At 42.6% G+C, this 23,333-nt stretch overlaps 1 protein-coding gene across 1 annotated transcript; it reads left to right on the top strand.

The window, feature by feature from the left end:
- On the top strand, positions 1–22,403 carry dcxr (dicarbonyl/L-xylulose reductase). The gene is made up of 8 exons (XM_038777801.1): positions 1–188; positions 1,900–1,997; positions 2,309–2,463; positions 5,560–5,602; positions 7,172–7,271; positions 11,565–11,629; positions 21,341–21,458; positions 22,218–22,403. The coding sequence occupies exons 1-8, from the start codon at positions 137–139 to the stop codon at positions 22,319–22,321; spliced, it is 735 nt and encodes a 244-aa protein (XP_038633729.1). The 5' UTR covers positions 1–136; the 3' UTR covers positions 22,322–22,403.
- The last annotated feature ends 930 nt before the right edge of the window (positions 22,404–23,333 follow it).

The following is a 23,333-nucleotide window of genomic DNA, read 5'->3' as shown; positions in this document are numbered from 1 at the left end:
GCTGGAGTTGCTTTGACCAATCTCAGTGTGAATTGCTGCGAGTTAAGAAGCCAGTGGCAGTGAGAGGGGGAAGTAGAGAGCAGCTTCATCCAGACTCTGCTCCAGCCGATATCCTTGTTCAATTCTCAGCCGGCTGATGGAGGGGACCTTTGCCCACAAACGGGCCCTGGTGACGGGCGCCGGGAAAGGTAAGCAGGCCGCGGGCGGCCTCGGGAAATGGGTTCAGCTCCTCCGGGACTCCCAGCTCCTGCAGTCGTGCTTTCCAAAACCCTCTGCGCTAACTTGGATTGACATATTGGAGCCATAGAATCCCCTTCAGTGCAGATGGAGGCCATTCGGCCCGTCGAGCCTGCAACAACCTATGAAAGAGCACCCTACCCTAGTCTACTCCCCTGTCCTATACCCATAACCCCACCAACCCACACATCTTTGGACGCTGAGGGGCAATTTAACACGGTCAATCCACCTGACCTGCACTTCTTTGCACTATGGGTGGAAACCCATGCAGTCACAGGGAGAAAATGCCAACTCCGCACAGGCACCCAAAGCTGGAATTGAAGCCGGGTCCCTGGTGCTGTGATGCAGCTGTGCTAACCACTGTGCTGCCCACATATTGTCAATTAAAATGTAATTGAAGTGCCCCTCCACTCCTTGGGGACAGTCATCAATACATTGTAGCTTAGGATAAGTATTGAAAGGAAACTTATGGAACAGGTTTTTAAGCTGATGTGCCCCTCTGGGGAATCCACGATTTTATTCACTCTACCATTGGCGCCTGTGTCTTTAGCAGCCTTGGCCGCCAAGCTCTGGAATTCCCTCCCTACACCTGCTCTCTACCTTTTTTTAAATTTCTTTGTTGTGTCATGTTTTGAATTTTGTAATGTTCCTTGTGATGATTTATTAATTTAAAGGTGCTTCATAATTATAAGTTGTTTGGAAGGACTTGCACATACCATTGCGTGATCCATCTTCAGAGACACCTGGGTAAGAGGTCGGGAGTAAATCCCCTATCTGGACCAGTTGATGGCCTCCAAGTTCAGTGATTTCCAGCAATGGATCATGGAATGGATAATTTCCCTCATTCACCTGTTAGCTGACCTCTGCAAGATTGCAGAATTCTGCCTTCTAGTAATGTATTACCAGAAATAAATATTCCTGTTAAGTTGGGAACGTTGGTTCACAAAGTTCAAAAGTATGTTGTTGTTGCTCCCCCAAGCAGTTAGACTACCTAACCTTAAATATTTAATCTGGAAAAATTCTATTGTACCCATCTTTCATATGCATGCAAACATATCCAGTTGTTAATAATTCTAATATTTTTGCCCTTCCATTACTCTATCTAGAAGGTAATTCCGCAGAATGTTTGCTTTAACTGCATTTGGATACCTGTGCTTGTAGTTTTCTGCCTGCAGTTAACTTGAATATTTTAAAAAATGTTACTAGATCATCATCTCTGATGCTTTTTCCATGTTGAAAATCTAATTTCTCCAGTCTTCTGCTCTGGTGGGGTTGGGTTTGGTTTTAATTACATTGGCCTTGTTTTGAGGGAGGGATATTCAGTGGCCATCTTGCATACGGGTGGGTCAATCTCTATTGTTTGGGGTACTGGTATTAAAACATCTACTGTCCTGTGGAATACTTAGTTAGTTGGGAGCATACCTCAACCAACCAGTCAATCAGGGAGCCGAAGTGCAGATTCATTCTCAAGGTCAGCATCGGACTGAAACCAGGTGTGACTTGTGCTTTTTTTAAATTTCTGCTGCTGGAATTAGGTTATCCTGGAGGGTTTGGTTTAAGAAATGTAGATCTGAGCTGTGGCCACAATTTGGGGTGGGGAGCAAGGGGGTGTTAAGTGAACAGAATAGTTATTCTCAATCTCAATGTTTGTTTTTTTTTCAGGAATTGGCAGGGCCACTGCTAAAGCCCTACTTGCCTGTGGTGCAGAAGTTATTGCATTAACCAGAACACAGTCTGACCTGGACAGCCTTGTTCAGGAGGTATGTAGAAATTGGTTGTACAGAGCTTGCACTGGACTTGATAGACAAAATAATTTATTGTTCAAGTTAGTTTATAAAACCTCTTCTATTTTGAATGTTTGTGTGCTGGGTTGTTTTCAGTGGGTCGGGCAGAATCTGTGGGGACAGAAGAGAAATGAAGTAACGTTTCAGATCCAGACCTTTTGTCAACTATACGTTCTCTCCACTGACTGAGTATTCTAGCAATTTTGCCCCACTTTGTTTTCTAAATTTTTGTTTAGTAGCACATTTCCATGAATACACTTGCCTATTGTTTTTTTTTTTACTTCTAGTGCCCTAAAATGTTGACTGTTTGCGTGGACATCACTAACTGGGAAGCTACAGAAAATGCTCTGAAGGATATAGGTCGAATAGATCTTTTGGTGAACAATGCTGCTGTCGCAATTTTGCAACCATTTCTAAGTGTCACGCAAGATGCGTTTGATAAGTATGTAAAGGATTTTCTAATACCTCACCCCATATTAAACTGTTTTGTATGGAAACAAAATTATTCTTTTTTCAGAAATCTATCTATCTCCTTGAAACTATTTAAATGACGCAGACTTCACCGCACTAAAGGGCAGTGCAGTGGTTAGCACTGCAGCCTCACAGCGACTAGGTCCAAGGTTCGATCCAGGTTCTGGGTCACTGTCTGTGTGGAGTTTACACATTCTCCCCGTGTTGCGTGGGTTTCGCCCCTACGACCCAAAGATGTGCAGGGTAGGTGGATTGGCCATGCTAAATTGCCCCTTAATTGGAAAAAATGAATTGGGTACTCTAAATTTATTAAAGGAAAAAAGACTCCACTGCTTTATGGGGCAGTGATTTCCACACATTTACCACCTCTGCAAGAAGTAGTTCCTCCTCATCTCAATCTATATCTGTGACCTTTTGTTCTTGATTGCCCCATAAAGGGGAATATTTGGTCTACATTTTATCAAAATCTTTCAATATTTTAAATGCCTTGATCAGATCCCCCCCCCCCCCCCCCCCCTATCCTTCTAAACTCCAGTGAGTATAAGCCCAAACTGTTAAACTCTCATCATACATAAACCCTTTCATCCCTGGAATCAAGATAGTGAACCTCCTCTGGATCCTTCCTCCAAAACTGGGCACAGTGTTCCAGTGGTGGTCTCACCAACACCCTATACAATTGCAACAACACTTCTCTACTTTTATACTCCGACCCATTTACTTTATTAAATTACATGCTGTACCTGCATATTGACTTTCTGCGATTCATGAACCAGATGCAGATTCTACTTGGGAATAAATGCTTGATGATTATTTTGTCTGCGTTTAGTCAAATTATCTATATATTCTGTATTTCTATTGCTGTACTTGAATAACATTTAATAGTTCCTGCCCTCTGGCAGCTGCTGACTGTTCTCAATGTTGAGGTTTGAGAACAAATATTATTCAAGAAACATCTAGGGACATTGCTGAAAAATCCAAGCCAGTAAGTTAAAATCAGTGTGAGTATGGTTTAGAATGGTGGGGGGGGATTGCGCTAATTTGAGTTTTGATCTAACTGAATTTTTTGAAGGATCAGAAGGTGGTTGAAGGGAATGTGATGTATGTTGTCCATATGGATTTTCAGGAACCCTTTAAAAAAGGAGCACAAAACTGGTTGAGACTGAATAGGTGGTTCGTGTCTGAACAAGGAACAATACAGTGCAGCACAGGAACAGCACCTTCGGCCCTCCAAGCCTGTACCACTCATGATACTAACCTTAGCCAAAACCCTCAGCACTTCCCGGTGCCGTATCTCTCACTACCCATCCTATCCATGTATTTGTCAAGATGCCTTTTGCCTGCCGTTAATGTATCTGCTTCCACAACCTCCCCTGGCAACGCATTCCAGGCACTCCCCACCCTCTCTGTATATCTTTTTTTTAAAAAGCAAACTGCCTTGCACATCTCCTCTAACCTTTGCTCCACGGACCTAAAACCTATGCTTCCTGGTGACTGACCCCTCCACCCTGGGAAAGATTGCGTGCCCATCCACTCTAACCATGCCCCTCAATCTTGTAGACCTCTTAACGGGTCATCCCTCAACCTCCATCGTTCTATTGAAAACCGTCCGAGTCTATTCAGTCTCCCCGCATAGGCAACATCCTGGTAAACCTTCTCTGCACCCTCTCCCAAACCTCATCATCCTTCTGGTAGTGTGGTGACCAGAATTGTGCGCAATATTCCAATTGTGGCCATACCATGGTTCTATACAACTGCTTGGATAAAAATGAAATCTACTGCAACAAGGCATGGGTAGGCTGGCAGAATGGGCATTTGGAATGGCAGATGGAATTTAATTTGGAAAGTTTGAAGTGTCACCTTTGGTGCAAGAACGGAGGGCTCCTATTCTTTATTTTGGCAGAAGGATCAGGAGGAGGTAATGGACTTGATGGCCTAATGCAGGAACAGGGGGTCCATATCTAGATCTTTGAAGGTGGTAGGACCTATTGAGTGGTTAGCAAAATATGTGGGATCTTGGGTTTCATAACAGAGGTATTAGTACAAAAACGATGCTGAAGTTTTATAAAAGCTCAGGTTCTGCTCCAACTAGGATATTGTGTCCAATTCTGGTCACCATTTTAGAGAAGACATATGAGGGCCCTTAGTACTGAGGAGAGAACAGTTTCAGCGATCAGGATTTTATCTTGAAGGCTAGGTTGGGAAAAACTGGGTTATTCTTCTTTTGAACACCGATTTGGTGGAGGTGGGTGAGGCTCAGCTGTTGGTACAAAGTCTATGGGACACATTATGGTTTGGGGACAAATGTCAGAGGAAGAACTTTTTAAAAACCCATTGCCTATGAGAATGGTAGTGGATCATTTCAAAAATAAAATTTGGAGATTTTAGTATGGAGTGGGGGAATGGGACTGACCGGATTGCTCTTTTGAACCAGCATTGCCTTGATGGCCATTTTGCCATTTACCCATGGGTATCCGAGAACCTAGAGGAGGATTATGGGGAGCAAGCAAGGTGAAAGGTAGAGTTTTTGGCTAATAAGAACAGTGCATAGTGTTTGAAAGCAGCTGTCCTTATAGTTAACTAGAGTAGATGGGAGGAAAAGGGTACAGAATGAGATTTTTCCTTTGGTGCCTTTTTAATTTCTGATCTGAGTGAACAGGGAGGGAAATTGTTGACCGTGATGATCTGATCTGCATTGCCACCAAAATGGAGAGCAGCAAATGGACCAAAAGTGTGCTAGGAACAATTGCAAGCTATATTCTTTACATGACCATTCCATTGAACCAGCTCAACGGGGTAGGTGTGGTACTGGTGGTGGGTCACCTCTCAAATGTCAAATACAAGAGCCAACAGGGCATCAGGTGCTGGGCATGTGAACGGAGTTGGGTCCAGAGGCTGCAATGGAGGATTGCATGAGTGCCCATGATGCCTGCCTGTTACTGGAGGAGTGGTTCCTGCAATCAAGGATACTCTCCAGCTGTGGAGATAGAATCTGCAGTAGCTCACGGCAGGAAAACAAAATGCCAACCAACTTGCGTTGTAACATTATCTTTTTATATCTGATTTTCAGAGTGTTTGACGTTAATGTGAAAGCACTGTTGCATCTTTCGCAGGTAAGAATGTTGCTGATTCCTATTTAAGTGAGTTTTGTGCTTATTCAGAAGATAATTTTATAATTTTCATGGTGTATTCATTTAAAGAAAATAAGCTGTTAGGGATGGGGATTGGGGACAAAACTTTGTGGTAGGTTGGGGATGATGAAAGAGATTAGAGGGGCCATGAGATACTGAGTTTAAATGGGACTTGCATGCAACACTTTAATTTCCAACTAAGGACCAGGTGAACTTGCACATTGGATAAGCAGGGTTTTGAATCTTGGCTGAGCCAGTTTACTGGTGAAGCTGTTTACTGATGCATGTCCACTATTGCTAATGGATAACCTGTATCACTGCAATCATGCAAACCCCAAAGTGTCACCCACAAAGTCAAGTTTGCTTTGCTCTCCATACATTAATGATGGGATTTGCAGCTTGTAAAGCTGTGCAACTGTAGGTTGATCACTCCCCAGAATAGGAACGTCGAAATAAGGAATGTTGTGGATGACTAAACCAAACTTTCCAGTAATTGGAAAGATCCTGGGCTCGCAGAGCCTCACCTAACAGCAGTACACAATGAGGAATTGAAGCCCATGATTATCTGTCCTTGTAATGAATGAAGAACTCTGGATTCATACCTGCAAGTTCTTGATCTTCGCAACTGACTGGCAAGGCCCCTAGTCAGTCTTGGGACCTTAATTACCACTCTTAAAATAGTGAATTTGTAGCATCTTCATTCTTTGTGATGCCACAGGCAATGACAGATGTTTAGTATTCAGGATTAGTGGCCACTCCTTGTGTGTCAGGATGAGGACATGTCTCTGCAGGGTTTCAACCTAAACTCGTGCTGTCCTTCGAATGTAATTTCCAGCAGGAGTTACTTAATCCCTGTCAGAAGAGAGAAGCTGAACTGATTGTCCCTTCGTGGAGGCCACTTGTTGCTGCAGCTGAGCTAAGCCAACGTGACTGGAACGAAGATCATCTTGTGAACCAATGTTGCACCAAATGCTGTGTTCTCTGGGAGGGTAATGTGGCTCTTTTCCACCACAAGTTGAATGTGGCTTATGTTCTGAAGTAAGCCTTCTCTGAGCAGGCTGAAGATCTGCTGAAACCCCTCTGTGCTAATTGTAAAATCCAGTGATATTTGAGGGGTGCTGGATGGGTGACGGGAAGAACCTGTTTTGCCTTGTTCATCTCTTAGTGTCAAGCAAAATGCATTTGATAAGTATGCAAAGGATTTTCCAAAACCTCACCCCCATATTAAACTGTTTTGTATGGAAACAAACATTTTCCAGAAATGTATCTATCCTTCTTGAAACTATTTAAATGTTGCAGACTTCACTGCACTAAAGGGCAGCGCAGTGGTTAGCAACCAGAGGCTGCCAAGTGTAAATCTGTATTTTGCAACATTGCAATGCAATGCACCATATTTATCTGAATCACTCAACCCGGTTGTTATTTCTACACACTCTTTCAGAAGTTACTGAAGTAAAGCCTAATGTACAGATTTATTGAAATGAGTCTGTACAGTGGGTAAAACTATGATAGTGGCTTGTTAGTAATTGAGTTTACCTTTTTGAATAAAAGATAATTGCAAGGGGAATGATGTGTCGTGGCAAAGGTGGTGCTATCGTGAACATCTCAAGCCAGGCATCCCAGTGTGCTCTGAGAGACCATGCTGTATACTGTGAGTTCCATCCACACATGTGAATCCTTTGTGTATTATTTTGAAATTGGCTGCATGTATCCTGTAAATACCTTCACCTGTAATCTGTTCTTACCCAATGAGCAAATCACATATGGCATTGAATTTCTCCTCCTTTTTTTTTGAATGGTTGGAATGCCCTATTGTAGCTTCAGAGGGTGCCATTATCAGCGTCCAAACCTGTGGGGGAGTACATTCTAAAATAAAAACACTTGTATCGTTTATTGTATTTACTTAGTACAGCAGTGCAGTGAGTTATTAGTCTGTAGGTCTGGAATAGTCTACAATCGAGACTCAAGAATCAGTGGGAAGAAAAGTACTGGCACCAATGTCCTAACCCTGATTTAGCAACATTAAATTTGCCTTGATTGGGCAAACCTAGAGTAGAAAGTGTTCTGCAAATTTTACTTTGGTTTCACTGTGTAGCAGAACTGCTCTTAAAACAAAATAGGGTGAGGTTTTGTTTTGCTCAACTATTATTTTAACCCCAGGAATTTGTTATTTTACCTGAATGGCACCTCCATTATATAAAACCAATATTCCTGGCACCTGTAAGAAATTTAATGCTATGGCCTAGCCTGAAGATGGTTAGTCGTAATAGTGGTCTGACTGTAGCAAATACTGAATTCTGTCATGTCAATAGAGGGGGAAAATTGACAATCTAGTTGGGACCACAAGTAGTCGGATTGTAATTCCAATTTTTTTTTAGGAAGGGAATTTTACCCTTGGCTAGTCTGGCTTAAGTGACATTGGTGCTGTTACTGATTTGATTTGAGTCCCCTTTGAAGGCCCACCACGTGCATGGTGTGCATTCACAATCCACCACTAGCATCAGTATGTGGGGTTTGAAATCTCAAACTCAAAAGAGGTACGGGACAGCCAGTCCTGCACCTGAAGCAAAGAAAATGTAAATTCTGTCACAACACCATACAGGAAGGACCTTGCAATCACAATAAAGAGATCAAGTGTGAACAATAAAAAGACTGGAAGATTTGCCTAGCTTTGGCCAAGGGTGAATCTCTAACCTTTAGTCCACTTTGGAAAGGGAAACAGGCTTTGGATGAATTCTGGAAGAATGTGTCCACTTGAGGGACAGTGTTAATTAAGTGAGGGATTTTTGATCAATTATAAAAATAATACATGGTTTGTTGATTTTAAGTAAAAGTCTTGATCTTGTCATGTGATTCTTCCAGACCGTGATTGGAAAGTGATGTGAATGAGGTTTAGGACATCCTGAGACCTGATGAGCTGTGTACAGACAAGTAATTGTCATCAATGTGACTGAATATTTTTCTGGGAGAAAATGTATTTTGTACACAACTGCATTGTTTTTAAAAATATTACGTGAGGTACTTGGGATCTTGTCTGGAATAGGTAGATGTAGTCTTGACTTGTTTTCTCATCAGAATGGTAGCAATACTTCCCTTGAGTTGCATTGTCAGTCTAGCCTAGATATTGTGCTCGTGTCTCGGGTTGGGATTTGATTACAGGAAACCCCCCCCCCCAATTCCAGCCCCCACTTGGGTGAGAATGCCACCAACTGAGCCAACCTGACACTTTCCTGATAACTAATTTAATGAAAACATTGTTTTAAAATCATTAAATGTATTTTGATTTTATTTTGAAATGTTATGCCTGATTACACTTCATGCATGAGAATTTTAATTCCTACTTGTGCATGTGGCAGGAACCTTTGTCGTCTATTCTTTTTCTCTTGCAACAGCAAATGTCAGTTTCAAAAGGAGTGATCTGTTAAATAATACTGGTATGACAGGGCATATTTATTAACCGCACAATCAAGTGTACCTTCGCTCGCTCATCACGTGGTTTTGTGGCAACTGCTGCTTCCTCAACCCTGAAGATTTTCTGCCGCCTTTCCTGTCTTCTGAAGAGTGTACTTTCAGCCACCTTACACTAGTGACCATTTTTCTGAATCCAGGTGGGGATATTGGTTAAACCTCTTCCACGCTCCTGTAACTTCCGAGCACCTTTGAATCTATCCTTGTCCATGAACTAAACAGCAATAAAGGACGGGCACCTTAATAGAACATAGAACATAGAAAAATACAGCACAGAACAGGCCCTTCGGCCCACGATGTTGTGCCGAACTTCTGTCCTAGATGAAGAACAAATTAATCTACACCCCATCATTCTACCGTAATCCATGTACCTATCCAATAGCCGCTTGAAGGTCCCTAATGTTTCTGACTGAACTACTTCTACAGACAGTGCATTCCATGCCCCCACTACTCTCTGGGTAAAGAACCTATCTCTGAAATCGGCCCCCCCCCTCTATATCTTCCACCGTTCACCTTAAATTTATGTCCCCTTGTAATGGTTTGTTCCACCCGGGGAAAAAGTCTCTGTCTACTCTATCTATTCCCCTGATCATTTTATAAACCTCCATCAAGTCGCCCCTCATCCATCTCCGTTCTATTGAGAAAAGGCCTAGCACCCTCAACCTTTCCTTGTAAGATCTACTCCCATTGCAGGCAACATCCTGGTAAATCTCCTTTGCACCTTTTCCAAAGCTTCCACATCCTTCCTAAAATGAGGCGACCAGAACTGCACACAGTACTCCAAATGTGGTCTTACCAAGGTTTTGTACAGCTGCATCATCACCTCACGGCTCTTAAATTCAATCCCTCTGCTAATGAACGCTAACACACCATAGACCTTCTTCACAGCTCTATCCACTTGAGTGGCAACTTTCAAAGATCTATGAACATAGACCCCAAGATCTCTCTGCTCCTCCACATTGCCAAGAACCCTACCATTAACCCTGTATTCCGCATTCATATTTGTCCTTCCAAAATGGACAACCTCACACTTTTCAGGGTTAAACTCCATCTGCCACTTCTCAGCCCAGCTCTGCATCCTATCTATATGTCTCTTTGCAGCCAACAACAGCCCTCCTCACTATCCACAACTCCACCAATCTTCATATCGTCTGCAAATTTACTGACCCACCCTTCAACTCCCTCATCCAAGTCATTAATGAAAATCACAAAAAGCAGAGGACACAGAACTGATCCCTGCGTACGCCACTGGTAACTGGGCTCCAGACTGGATATTTGCCATCCACCACCACTCTGACTTCTATCGGTTAGCCAGTTCGTTATCCAACTGGCCAAATTTCCCACTATCCCATGCCTCCTTACTTTCTGCATAAGCCTACCATGGGGAACCTTATCAAATGCCTTACTAAAATCCATGTACACTACATCCACTGCTTTACCTTCATCCACATGTTTGGTCACCTCCTCAAAAGTATTCAATAAGACTTGAGGCAAGACCTACCCCTCACAAATCCGTGCTGACTATCCCTAATCAAACAGTGTCTTTCTAGATGCTCAGAAATCCTATCCCTCAGTACCCTTTCCATTACTTTGCCCACCACCGAAGTAAGACTAACTGGCCTGTAATTCCCAGGGTTATCCCTATTCCCTTTTTTGAACAGGGGCACGACATTCGCCACTCCCAATCCCCTGGCACCACCCCTGTTGACAGTGAGGACGAAACGATCATTGCCAACGGCTCTGCAATTTCATCTCTTGCTTCCCATAGAATCCTTGGATATATCCCGTCAGGCCCGGGGGACTTGTCTATCCTCAAGTTTTTCAAAATGCCCAACACATCTTCCTTCCTAACAAGTATCTCCTCGAGCTTACCAGTCTGTTTCACACTGTCCTCTCCAACAATATGGCCCCTCTCATTCGTAAATACTTAAGAAAAGTACTCGTTCAAGACCTCTCCTATCTCTTCAGACTCAATACACAATCTCCTGCTACTGTCCTTGATCAGGCCTACCCTCGCTCTAGTCATTCTCCTATCTCTCACATATGTGTAAAAGGCCTTTGGGGTTTTCCTTGATCCTACCCGCCAAAGATTTTTCATGTCCTCTCTTAGCTCTCCTAATCACTTTCTTCAGTTCCTTCCTGACTATCTTGTAACCCTCCAGCGCCCTGTCTGAACCTTCTTTCCGCGGCCTTCCATAAGTCTCATTCTTCCTCTTAACAAGACATTCAACCTCTTCTTGTCAACCATGGTTCCCTCACTCGACCATCTCTTCCCTGCCTGAAAGGGGCATACATATCGAGGACACTTAGTATCTGTTCCTTCAATAAGTTCCACATTTCACTTGTGTCCTTCTTGTAAGGTAAGTGGGGGTGCTCTTGGCTGTGCTCTCCCACAATTACCTAATCCGTAACCCAGATTATGTTGGTTCTCCTGGTTGATGCCATGTTGGCTTCTCTTGCCTTTGCTGTTTTAAAGGTGCCTCAAAAGGAGCTGTGGATACACTGACAAAAGTGATGGCTCTTGAGCTGGGACCACACCAGGTAAATATGAAAATTGTCTCTGACACCATTTAGATTCGGTAATATTTAGTTATTTCTGAAGGTACATTAATATCCACCCTTCTAATTCTAAGGAATGTGAACCCAATTTCCTCAATTGCTCCTCGTACAACAAACCTGCCACCCCAGGGAGTAATCTGACGAATGTCTGTTGCACTCCCTTTATGTCAAAACTGTGCACAATACTCCAGCTGAGGCCTTGCCAAGGTGCTCTAATTGACCTCTTTACTCCAGTACTCCTTGTGATGAAGGGCAACATTTTTGGCTTCCTAATTTCTTCCTGCACCTCTAGTGTAGCAGTATTCAGAAGGTTGTTCCATGTGGGGACAGCGTGCAGAGGCGTCAGCTTCCCAGGTCCTTCAGCAGAAATCCAACCATATTGGAGCCAATATGTTGGCAAATGAGGAGGGGGGGGGGGCAGCCATTATGTTTTTCGTCTCCACTTGCTGAACCACCAGAGGATATAAATAATTGATGCTGTTGAGGTCCACTCTTGACATGAAATGTTCAATTTGTCAATGTGTAGTATTCTGTGATGGGTTTACTACATGGAATCAGCATGTAAAATACGTCTGGGAAGTGTGTGTGCGTGCGTGTGTGTGCGCTAAGGCAGAGCGTGATGCACGTAAATAAAACCTTGAGTAAAAACGCCACAAAGAGTGCTGCTAGAATTGTGCACTCTGAACTACATCCACAACAAAAATGCATCCCTGGCAGTAAGTGCTGTTCTTTATTTTTGGGATAATAGCATGTGGAAATGCAGCTCTCTTGTGATGTTGGGAAAATTTCCAGAAAACAGTGTTGGTTGATTAAACAGTGAACATGTTTTTTCCTGTGTTGATTGATTCTTCTTAATATTAGCTGGAATTGGATTCTGAGATTTGAGCTTCATGTACCCTACATACCACTGGTCATGTGCCCTTTGACTTGTCTATTCTAGATTCATTTCAGTTGAATCTCTTAGAATTTTAACTTTTATTTTTTATTTTTTTCTTGGCATTTTCAATTATACACATTAAAACTTTGCATCCAGAATTTACAGCTCGTGCAGTTCTTACATATGTACAGTTCTTGGTGTGTCCCCCCCCCCCCCCCCCCCCTTCCTTCTGGGTGCTCTGTCTTCTTGCTCCTAGTCTCCCCTTCCCATTATGTTTTCTATTGCTGGGCTCCCCTGCTTCTCCTTGTATTTTGTCTCAGTTTCCTCCTCTCTTCCCCTTAGATTTGTGTATCTCTCTGCTTTCTCCAGTCTCTTGCTTTTTCCCTAGTCACTGTTGGCTTTGAACAGGCTGATGAACTGCCCCCTTGCCTTGATGTGGAGATGCTGGCATTGGACCGGGGTGAGCCCAGTAAGAAGTCTTACAACACCAGGTTAAAGTCCAACAGGTTTGTTTCAAACACGAGCTTTCGGAGCACTGCTCCTCCCTCGGGTGAATGAGCAGGTGGGTTCAGAAACATATAGTCAAAGATGCAAGATGATACTTTGAATGCGAGTCTTTGCAGGTAATTAAGTATTTACAGGTCCAAGCTGAGCAACTGGAGAGAGGGATAATCACAGGTTAAAGAGGTGTGAATTGTATCAAGCCAGGGCAGTTGGTAGAATTTGGTTTAGCACAGTGGGCTAAGACAGCTGGCTTGTAATGCAGAACAAGACCAGCAGCACGGGTTCCATTCCCGTCGCCTTGGAGAACGCTTACCCAAAGATTCGAGGCTGAATGCCTTTGACTGCTGAAGTGCTCCCCGACTGGAAGGGAACATTCCTGCCTGGCGATTGTCGTGTGATGTGAGAGTACCTTTTAAGAAATGGGTGTTTATTACTGCAGTGATGTCAGAGTGGGTGGAGCTGTGCTGTCTGTCAGCTTTTTACTTTCGCTTTAGGCTTTTGCTACAGGATGGGTTTGGTTTCATTTGAGTTTTGGAGAAGCTGAAATGACAGCAGGATGTGTGTGAATCTCTGCAATCTTATGAATGTTCATTTGCTCATTTCAATGTGGTAAAGGTTCTCGGCAGTGAGGTTACGCCTGATGTCTTTCTGTTTTAAAAGATTTTTTGGATGTTAAAAGGACAGCTTAAGCATTACTTAGTGTTGTATTCTTCGGGGGTTGTATTTGAATTGATAGTTGCTAAGATGTTCACTATGTTTTAAAAAGTTTAACTTGAGTTCATAGAATAAACATTGTTTTGCTTTTAAAAAATACTTATCCATTTAAAAAATGCTTTTCCATTTCTGATGTACCACATCTGTAGAGTGGGCCATGTGCTCCCCATACCACAATGTATTAAAAGTTGTGGGTCAGGTGAACTCCATGATACACTTTGGGGTTCTCTAAACCCTGGCCCATAACTATTTGGGGGCTTGAGAGGATAAAAGTCTATCTATTGGATTGGCTTAGTGACCTTAAAGACAGTGAGGGATGAGCATATTGTGGTTGCTTTTCAGGTGTGGTATTTCAGTTAAGTAGGGAATGTCTTGTGGTTAATGGCTCTTTCAAAGGCTCTGAGGTTTTTGGGGGTGGCGACGGTCACACTCAGTACCTTACGGACAGAGACTAAAAGCAAACTGTTGGATTTGGCAAAAACATTGCTGTTAACATTACCTGACAAAATGCGAAAAGATGAGGTAATTATGGTGGTGGCGAAGCATTTAAAGTTGCCTGAGATACAGGTTGACTCATTGGAAATGACAAAAATTCAGTTACAAATTAAACAAATGGAACATGAGAGAATTAAAGCAGCTTGAATACAAAAGAGAGGAAAAAGAGAGAGAGTGGAAAAAGAAATGGGGAGAGAGAAGAAAAGAATAGCCCTAGCAGAACAAAAAGAAAGAGAAAGGGAGATACAGATCAGGGAAAAAGATAAAGAGAGAGCGTTTGAACTTCAGAAAATGGCTATGAAATATGACCGTCAGTTAAAATTGGCAGACGTAAAGGGAAACGTACAGTTGGATAGTGATGAGGATAGTGCGAAAGAGCGTCAAAGTCGAAGGCTTGGTGGGGATCTATTTTTAAATATGTTCGAGTATTGCCAAGGATGGATGAGAAGGAGTTTAGAAGCCTTTTTCATTTCATTTGAGCAGGTAGCTAAACAAATGAAATGGCCACAGGACATGTGGCTTTTACTGATTCAAACAAAGCTGATAGGTAGGGCAAGTGAAGTGTCTGCATCACCACCGGAGGAGGTATCTGGGATGTATGAGGAGGTGAAAAAATCCATCTTGGGTGCATATGAACTAGTGCCTGAAGCCTGCAGACAAAGGTTTAGAAATTTAAGGAAAGAATTTGGTCAAACCTCCATGGAGTTTGAAAGGCTCAAACAGAGTAATTTTGATAGGTGGATAAGGGCTTTGAAAATAGACCTACCGTATGAAGCTCTGAGAAATTATGCTTTTGGGAGTTTAAAACTTCAATTCTTGATGTAGTGAGAACTCGTGTGGAAGAGCAGAGGGTTAAAACTGAGAGATTAGCAACAGAAATGGCAGATGATTATGAATTAGTTCATAAATCAAAGCTTGGTTTCCGACATAAGTTTCAGCCTGTGAGGGATAGAAACTGAGGACATGATAAATACTCAAGTGGTAAAAGTAAAGGTAATCTGATGGGAGATAATAAGGAAAGTGTACCTCAGACTAAAAAAGAAATTTAAGGAAAGAATTTGGTCAAACCTCCATGGAGTTTGAAAGGCTCAAACAGAGTAATTTTGATAGGTGGATAAGGGCTTTGAAAATAGACCTACCGTATGAAGCTCTGAGAAATTATGCTTTTGGGAGTTTAAAACTTCAATTCTTGATGTAGTGAGAACTCGTGTGGAAGAGCAGAGGGTTAAAACTGAGAGATTAGCAACAGAAATGGCAGATGATTATGAATTAGTTCATAAATCAAAGCTTGGTTTCCGACATAAGTTTCAGCCTGTGAGGGATAGAAACTGAGGACATGATAAATACTCAAGTGGTAAAAGTAAAGGTAATCTGATGGGAGATAATAAGGAAAGTGTACCTCAGACTAAAAAAGAAATCCAGGACGGTGGAAAAGAAATGAAAAATTGCAAATGTTTTCACTGTAATGAACTAGGCCATGTAAAGTCAGTGTTGGTGGTTGAAGGAAAGCACTAGGAAGGCTGATGTGGTAAAACAGGATAAGACAGTGGGGTTTGTTAAAGTGGTAAAGGAAAGCCCAAGTGAAGCGAAGGAGGTGCAAAAGATTGTACAGCATGATCAAGAGCTAATTGATAAGAAGGTGCCAGATCTCTTTAAAGAATTTACTCGTGTGGGTAAAGTTTACTCGTGTATCAGGAGGAGCAGGTAAAGAAGTCACAATTTTAAGAGATACGGGAGCTAGTCAATCTTTAATGGTAAGAGATAAGGAGTTATGTAGTTTGGGAAGAATGTTGCTAGAAAAGGTGGTAATATGTGGAATTTGGGGTGTGAGGAGTAGTGTTCCATTATATAAGGTCCAGTGAAGAGTAGTGAAGTGGTAGTAGGAGTAATAGAGAAATCATCTTGTCCAGGGATACAGTTTATCTTGGGTAATGATATAGCTGGATCGCAAGTGGGAGTGATGCCTACTGTGATTGATAAGCCAGTGGAAAATCAGACAACTGTTGAAGGACGAGTATCCTGGGATTTTCCCGGATTGTGTAGTAACAAGGTCGCAGTCACAGGTTAAGACGAGGAGAAATCAAAGAGTACAGATGAAGTGCAATTATCAGAAATGATTTTTGATCAGATAGTTGAAAAAGAACAAGAACAGATGGAGGATGAGGTGGACATTTTTAGTTCAGGGAAACTGACGGAGTTATAACAGAAAGATGTAGAATACATGGAAGAGGAATCTTGGTGTATACCAGAGTGTTATTACCGTAAAAGTGATGCCTTGATGAGAAAAAGGTGACGTTTACATATGCTGGCTGATAAAAAGTGGGCAGAAGTTCATCAAGTAGCATTGCCGGTAGGGTATAGAAAGGAGGTGTTGCGAGTTGCACATGAGGTACATGTGCGAGTTGCACATGGGAAGTTGTTTGGGAATAAGGAAAACTCAAGCTAAAATACAAAATCATTTTCATTGGCCTGGACTACATAAAGATGTTGTTAAATCTTGTCAATCATGTCACACATGTCAAGTGATAGGGAAACCTCAAGCAGTGATAAAGCCAGTGCCCTTAATACCCATCCCAGCATTTGAGGAACCTTTTGCAAGGGTCCTAATTAATTGCGTAAGACTGCTTCCTAAAACAAAAAGTGGAAATCATTTTTGAACTAATTTTTGGTCATGAGGTAAGAGGGCCACTTAAATTGATTAAGGAAAAATTGGTGAGTGAGAAATTGGAAATTACATTATTGGATTACGTGTCAAATTTTAGGGAACGATTAAATGGAGCAGGTGAATAGAAAACATTTAAAAGTTGCACAAAATGTGATGAAACGGGTAGCGGACAAGAAATCCAAAGTTCGTAGTTTTGCCTGTGGAAATTAAGTTTCAGTATTGTTACCAATGGTTGGTGAACCTTTAAAAGCAAGGTTTTGTGGACCTTATCAGATTGAAAGTGAGGTGAATTATGTGGTAAAAACACCAGATAGAAGGAAGACTCACCAAGTGTGTCATGTGAATATGCTTAAAAGGTACTTTGAAAGGGAAGGAGAGAAAAGGAGGTTTTAATGATTCTAACTCAAAGTGACGGACCATATCCAGATGACTGAATTTGACATACCTCAAATTAAATAGGAAAATTAGTATGTTCTTAAAAATTGGAATAAATTGTTAGTTGCCTTCCAGAGGAAAAACAAACTGACCTGAAAGAGTTATTGATGTCACATGGGCAAGTTTATAGAGATAAATTGGGAAGTACTAAAATGGCTGTACATGATGTAGATGTGGGAAATACTGTTCCAACAAACAACATCCATACAGACTTAACCCTTTAAAATTGGCACAGGTTAATAAAGAGATTGTGTGTATGCATAAAAATGACATAATTGAGGTGGGTTGCAGCCAATGGAGCTCACCCATAGTCATGGTACCTAAACCAGACGGTACCCAACGGTTGTGTGTGGACTATAGAAAGGATAATGCAGTTACAAGAACGGGCTCTTATCCTATCCCACATTTGGAGGATTGCATTGAGAAAGTGGGACAATCAACTTTTATTTCCAAACTGGATTTACTTAAAGGTTACTGGCAGATACCTTTTATCCGAAAGGGCGAAGGAGATTTCAGCTTTTGTGGCTCCAGATGGTATATACCAATTCAAAGTTATGCCATTTGGCATGAAAAACACCCCCAACATTTCAATGGTTAACTAACCAAGTAGTTTCCGGATTACCCAATTGTGCGGTATACATCGACGATCTGGTAATTTTCAGCCAGACATGGAAAGAACATTTAAAACATCTTATGGAGTTATTCGATCAACTTCAGGAGGTGGGTTAGGTGATAAACCTAGCCAAAAGTAAATTTGGAAAAGCCCAAGTCACTTTCCTTGGCCATATAATTGGACAGTTTTGAATGGTCCCATGGGATGTGAAAACAAGAGTTATTGGAGTTTCCGATGCCCTCGACACGACGGGAAACAATGCGATTTCTTGGTATGAGTGGATTTTACCAGAAATTTGTCGCAAATTTTAGCATTGTGGTCGCTCCACTGACAGACTTGCTCAAGAAGCGTAACAAATTCCAGTGGACAGCGGAGTGTCAACAGGCATTTGACGGCCTGAAGGCTGTGTTAACCACTGCTCCTGTGTTAGCCGTCCCAAATTATACGAAACCATTCAAAGTGGTGGTTGGTGTGGCTGTAGGTGCGGTTCTTCTACAAGACAACGACGAAGGGCTAGAGCGGCCTATTGGTTATTTTTCAAAGAAATTGAATTCTCAGCAGAAAAAGTATTCAACAATTGAGAAGGAGACGTTGAGTTTGGTGCTAGCTTTGCAACAATTTCACATTTATGTGACCAGCGATTCCGGAATAACAGTTTCGCTGGAGTTTGTTACAGCCATTTCATTTAAAAATAGTACATGTGGCAGGACGAGAAAACGTGATAGCCGATGCTTTGTCATGATTGTGATGAACAGAAGGATTCCAGTTGGAGGAAGAAGAAAAAAAATGGACAATATTATTATACCTGTTTGCGTGTGTTGTTTTTTAAAACAAAAAAGTATATTTACTATGTGCATTTCTTAAAGGATAGTGAAAAGGTGAAAAATGAAGCCATCTTGAAGTTGAGGGTTTTTTATTTTTGTGGGGGGAGGTGTCATGTGAGAGTACCTTTAAGAAATGGGTGTTTATTACTGCAGTGATGTCTGAGAGTGGGTGGAGCTGGGCTGTCTGTCAGCTTTTTATTTTCGCTTTAGGCTTTTGCTGCAGGATGGGTTTGGTTTCATTTGAGTTTTGGAGAAACTGAAATGACAGCAGGATGTGTGTGAATCTCTGCAATCTTATGAATGTTCATTTGCTGATTTCAACGTGGTAACTGTTGTCAGTAGTGAAGTTACGCCTGATGTCTTTCTGTTTTAAAAGTTTTTTAAAAAGTCTTATGGATGTTAAAAGGACAGCTTAGCATTACTTAGTGTTGTATTCTTTGGGGGTTGTATTTGAATTGAAAGTTGCTAAGATGTTCACTATGTTTTAAAAAGGTTATCTTGAGTTCATAGAATAAACATTGTTTTGCTTTAAAAAAATACTTTTCCATTTCTGCTGTACCACACCTGTAGAGTGGGCCGTGTGCTCCCCATACCACAATCTATTAAAAGTTGTGGGTCAGGTGAGCTCCCATGATACACTTTGGGGGTTCTCTAAACCCTGACCCATAATAGATGTCCGTTCATCCGTTGTCGCTGTGTCTGCATGGTCTCGCCAATGAACCATGCTTCGGGACATCCTTTCCTGTTGGCCAAGTCGCACGAGTATGTACCACCTTGTGGTTGGTGTTATCACATGTAATGGTGGTACCCATGTTGATCATCTGGCACGTCTTGCAGAGATTGCCATGGCAGGGTTGTGGTGTTGTCCCTGTTCTGAAGGCTGAGTAGTTTGCTGCAAACAATGGATTTGGTTTGTTTGAGGTTGCGAGGTTGTTTGAAGGCAAGTAGTGGGGGTGTGAGGATGACCGTAGCAAGATGTTTGTCTTCATGAGCTCTTTCAGGATCTGCATGATTATTCTCGAGCCTTACTGCGGTTCTGAGACATGGTGGGGGTGGTGGCGGCGGTGTAGTATACGGGTCTGTACGATCCGCATTCTGGCGGGTCTTTGTCTTTTTTGGGTATCAGTGATAGCGTGCTCTGTGTTAGTGTAGGAGGCAGGGTGCCCCTCGCCAGTGAGTCTGTGAACATGTCCCTTAGATGTGGGGCCAGGGCCGGGGGCTACAGCCCTCGGTAGAAGGTCTCAAATGCCCAGCTGACCTCTTTTTTTGGTTTAGTTACCCTGCCTCTGCTGCCTCTTATCTGCGCTATTTCCCTCGTGGCTGCCTGCTTTCTCAGCTGGTGAGCCAAATGGCGACCAGCCTTTTCCCCATGTTCATGAAAGGTTCCCGAGTCTGGCGGAGTTGGTGTACTGCTTTCCTAGTGTATAGCAGGTTAAAGTCCATTTGTAGCTTTTTCCTCCACCAGAAGCTCTGTGGTTGGGACCTCAAGGATGAAGTCAAATCAACTGTTGCCTGGCTGCCCTCTCTCTTCCCTGATCTGCAAGCCTTTTGTAGGTTATAATTAAGTGGGTGAAGACCCTGGATCGTTTCACCGGGCCACTTAGTCCCCTTACATTCCAGATGACTATCCTGATGGGGGAGCTTCTGTCACTCCCCGTTCCTGCGGGATCAACCACAGTGGACGTGCCCCTGCACTCCGGGGTTTCCTTTTGTTAAGTGGCCATCCAAAATGGCTGCGTTCACCGTTCTCACCATGAGGTCGGGCCCCTATGCTCCGGGGTTTCCCTTTTTGTCCAGGGAGCACCCAACATGGCCATCAACTGTGTGCACGCCACGTGGCTGCGCCCCTGCACTCCAGTGTCTCCCTTTGTTTAGGGACCCTCCAAAGTGGCTGCTTGCGACTCCATCTTGTTTCCTCGACCTGCTCCCTGCCTCAAAGCCAATCTGATCGCCAATCATTTTCTCTGTTCTATTCCCATGTGTTCTGTGCTCTCTCTTTTCCCCACACCCCCGGGGTCAGGTGCACCCTCCCTGCTAAGAGGCGCCCTGCGGCCCACCCTTGCTGCCCGTCTTCCTGTGCTCTCTCGCGCTCTCTCTCTCTCTCTCTCTCTCTCTCTCTCTCTTGTACCCGGTCTTTCTGGTTTTAGGCAGAGCTCAAGGTCGGTCAAATTCTAAATGTCAGCGATCGCGATTGGGAACTGAGCAATATGAATGATCCAGCGTTGCTCCCAAGACTGCTTGATGCTTTCAGTTATATACTATTCAAATGCAACATCTGCTTTTAGATATATTCACTTTCTCATTTCTCCACTAGAGGGTAGTCAACACCATCTCCTAGAATCAGAAAACACCATTCTTTGCTTTTAGATTTTATTTTGATGAGAATGGAGAGTTGATTTCCAGTTGTTGTTTTTTTTTTCCGGAAATGGAATTAATTAATTCCATGAAGGTACTTCGTATAGTGCTAAATCTTCAACTGATTCGCCCAGTCCAGCTCCTGCCTCCTGCTCAGTGCAGACTGGTTTCTGGAACTGTAAAGATTTAATTTTGTTTTGCTTTGACCCAGATCAGAGTGAATGCAGTGAACCCCACTGTAGTGATGACTGCAATGGGTCGAATTGGATGGAGTGACCCAGCAAAAGCTGCAGGAATGTTGTCACGTATCCCACTGCACAGGTTTGCAGGTGAGTGGTTAAGTGCAACTCTGTTTGACTTCACCTAGTATTGGGAAAGCCCACTTGAATCGTCTGTATTCACTGACTTGAATATAGCTGTCTAGTCCATCACATCCTACACAATGATAGATATTCTGTCATCACTCTCGTATTGCCACCTGGTCCCTATTTACTTCAATAATTTAATTTCCAATAACCACTCGGAAAACAAACAGGTGACATTTCAAGCTGTCCCCTTTTGCGGCAATTCCCAGACCATCTGCACCATTAAATCGCAGCATTAATCTCTGTAGAGATCCTTTTTCACCTGACGGCTAGACCAGATCCAGAGAAGCTCGACTGATTTTTAAAAAAAAACTGACTTTGCAAGTTTGTACCAGGAGTAGCAAGTGGGAATAAAACTCAGTCCTTTAACAAAATTGTGAAATTGAGAGGATTATTCAGGTCTCAGTGAAGTTTAGAATGTGTTAGATGCAATTTAAGAAAAAAAAAGAATAAATCTTTTTCCAAGGCAATTTAGCGTGGCCAATGCACCTACCCTGCACATCTTTGGGTTGTGCGGGTGAGACCCACGCAAGCACGGCGATACAATTTTAAATATATGTATACAGCTTATGATTTGATATAGAATGGCTTGCTTCTGTCTGGGGCGGGGGGAAGGGGTAGAATTCTTTATCTTATCATTTCATTGCTGATCAGATTGATTTAGTTAAACAATTGTTCTGGATTGTTGCGTACGTGGTTAATGTTTACATTTTTTTCTCGTAGAGGTAGAAGATGTGGTGAATACGATAATCTTCCTCCTCAGTGACAAAAGCGCAATGATCAATGGAGTGACTCTGCCTGTGGATGGTGGCTTCCTGTCTTCATGAACCGGTTTCCTTGTAAATAGTGACTCATAATTCTGAATGGATTCCCATGCTATCCTAAATGAATAAAAGACCCAAAACTGTGGATGTTCTGGCCAGGGTTTTCTGCTTCCGTATTCCAAAATGTTTTGGGTTGTGGGATTGCTCCAATATGTAGTGGGATTGCTGTGGAAAGTCCCAGTCTGTTTCCTACAGAACAAGCTCTAGATCTAATCTTGTGGGGCACACTGTGTCCCTGTTCTATTAATGTCTTGTGTAATAATTGGTTCATCAAAAATCTTAGTTCAGATTAGGTAATAGTCCTTCCCTTTGTTAACTGATGGGTGAGTCTATGCAAAGTGTGAAAGTTGTGTCCACTAATGCTAACACAAAATGATCACTCAAAAGTCAGTTTAGTGCAGACAATCCTCCTTCAGCAAGTCTATTGGGGTGAGAATTGTTCATTAAAACTGCAATTTCTTAACGCCCTCGCCTTATGAGCATTAGTTCTTCTGATGAACATCACAGCCACCCATTTTTCGACCTTTGATTTAAATAGGCTATATAAAATTTTCTTGGCACTCCTGGATTGCAAAGTAGCACTGTGTATGGGTAGCACAGTGGTTAGCACAATTGCTTCACAGCTCCAGGGTCCCAGGTTCAATTCTGGCTTGGGTCACTGTCTGTGCGGAGCCTGCACGTTCTCTTGTGTGTGTGTGTGTGGGTTTCCTCCGGGTGCTCTGGTTTCCTCCCACAGTCCAAAGACATGCAGGTTAGGTGGATTGGTCATGCTAAATTGCCCTTGGTGTCCAAAAAAATGTTAGGCCCACACCTCCACCCAGTAACCCTAAGTGGGCTGCTCTTTCCAAGGGCTGATGCAGACTCGATGGGCCGAATGGCCTCCTTCTGCACTGTAAATTCTATGATTCTACCCAAGAACAATCTCTCCGCTAACACCAGCCTTTGTTTAAAATATTCCGCAAACCTGAGATTCTTGTTTCAAGACCACAGACCACAGCTGCAATGACAACCTGTA

This window comes from Scyliorhinus canicula, chromosome 18, assembly GCF_902713615.1.
Source record: "Scyliorhinus canicula chromosome 18, sScyCan1.1, whole genome shotgun sequence".
NCBI classification, from domain to species: Eukaryota; Metazoa; Chordata; class Chondrichthyes; order Carcharhiniformes; family Scyliorhinidae; genus Scyliorhinus; species Scyliorhinus canicula.
This window is presented reverse-complemented; position numbering and strand designations above follow the sequence as displayed.

What these genes read in the sequence shown, in the direction of transcription:
- dcxr (XM_038777801.1), top strand. Translation starts at nt 137, where the DNA reads ATGGAGGGGACCTTTGCCCACAAACGGGCCCTGGTGACGGGCGCCGGG. An exon ending in TGGACAGCCTTGTTCAGGAG is followed by an intron (nt 1,998 to 2,308) that starts GTATGTAGAAAT and finishes TTTTACTTCTAG; the next exon opens with TGCCCTAAAATGTTGACTGT. An exon ending in ACGCAAGATGCGTTTGATAA is followed by an intron (nt 2,464 to 5,559) that starts GTATGTAAAGGA and finishes TCTGATTTTCAG; the next exon opens with AGTGTTTGACGTTAATGTGA.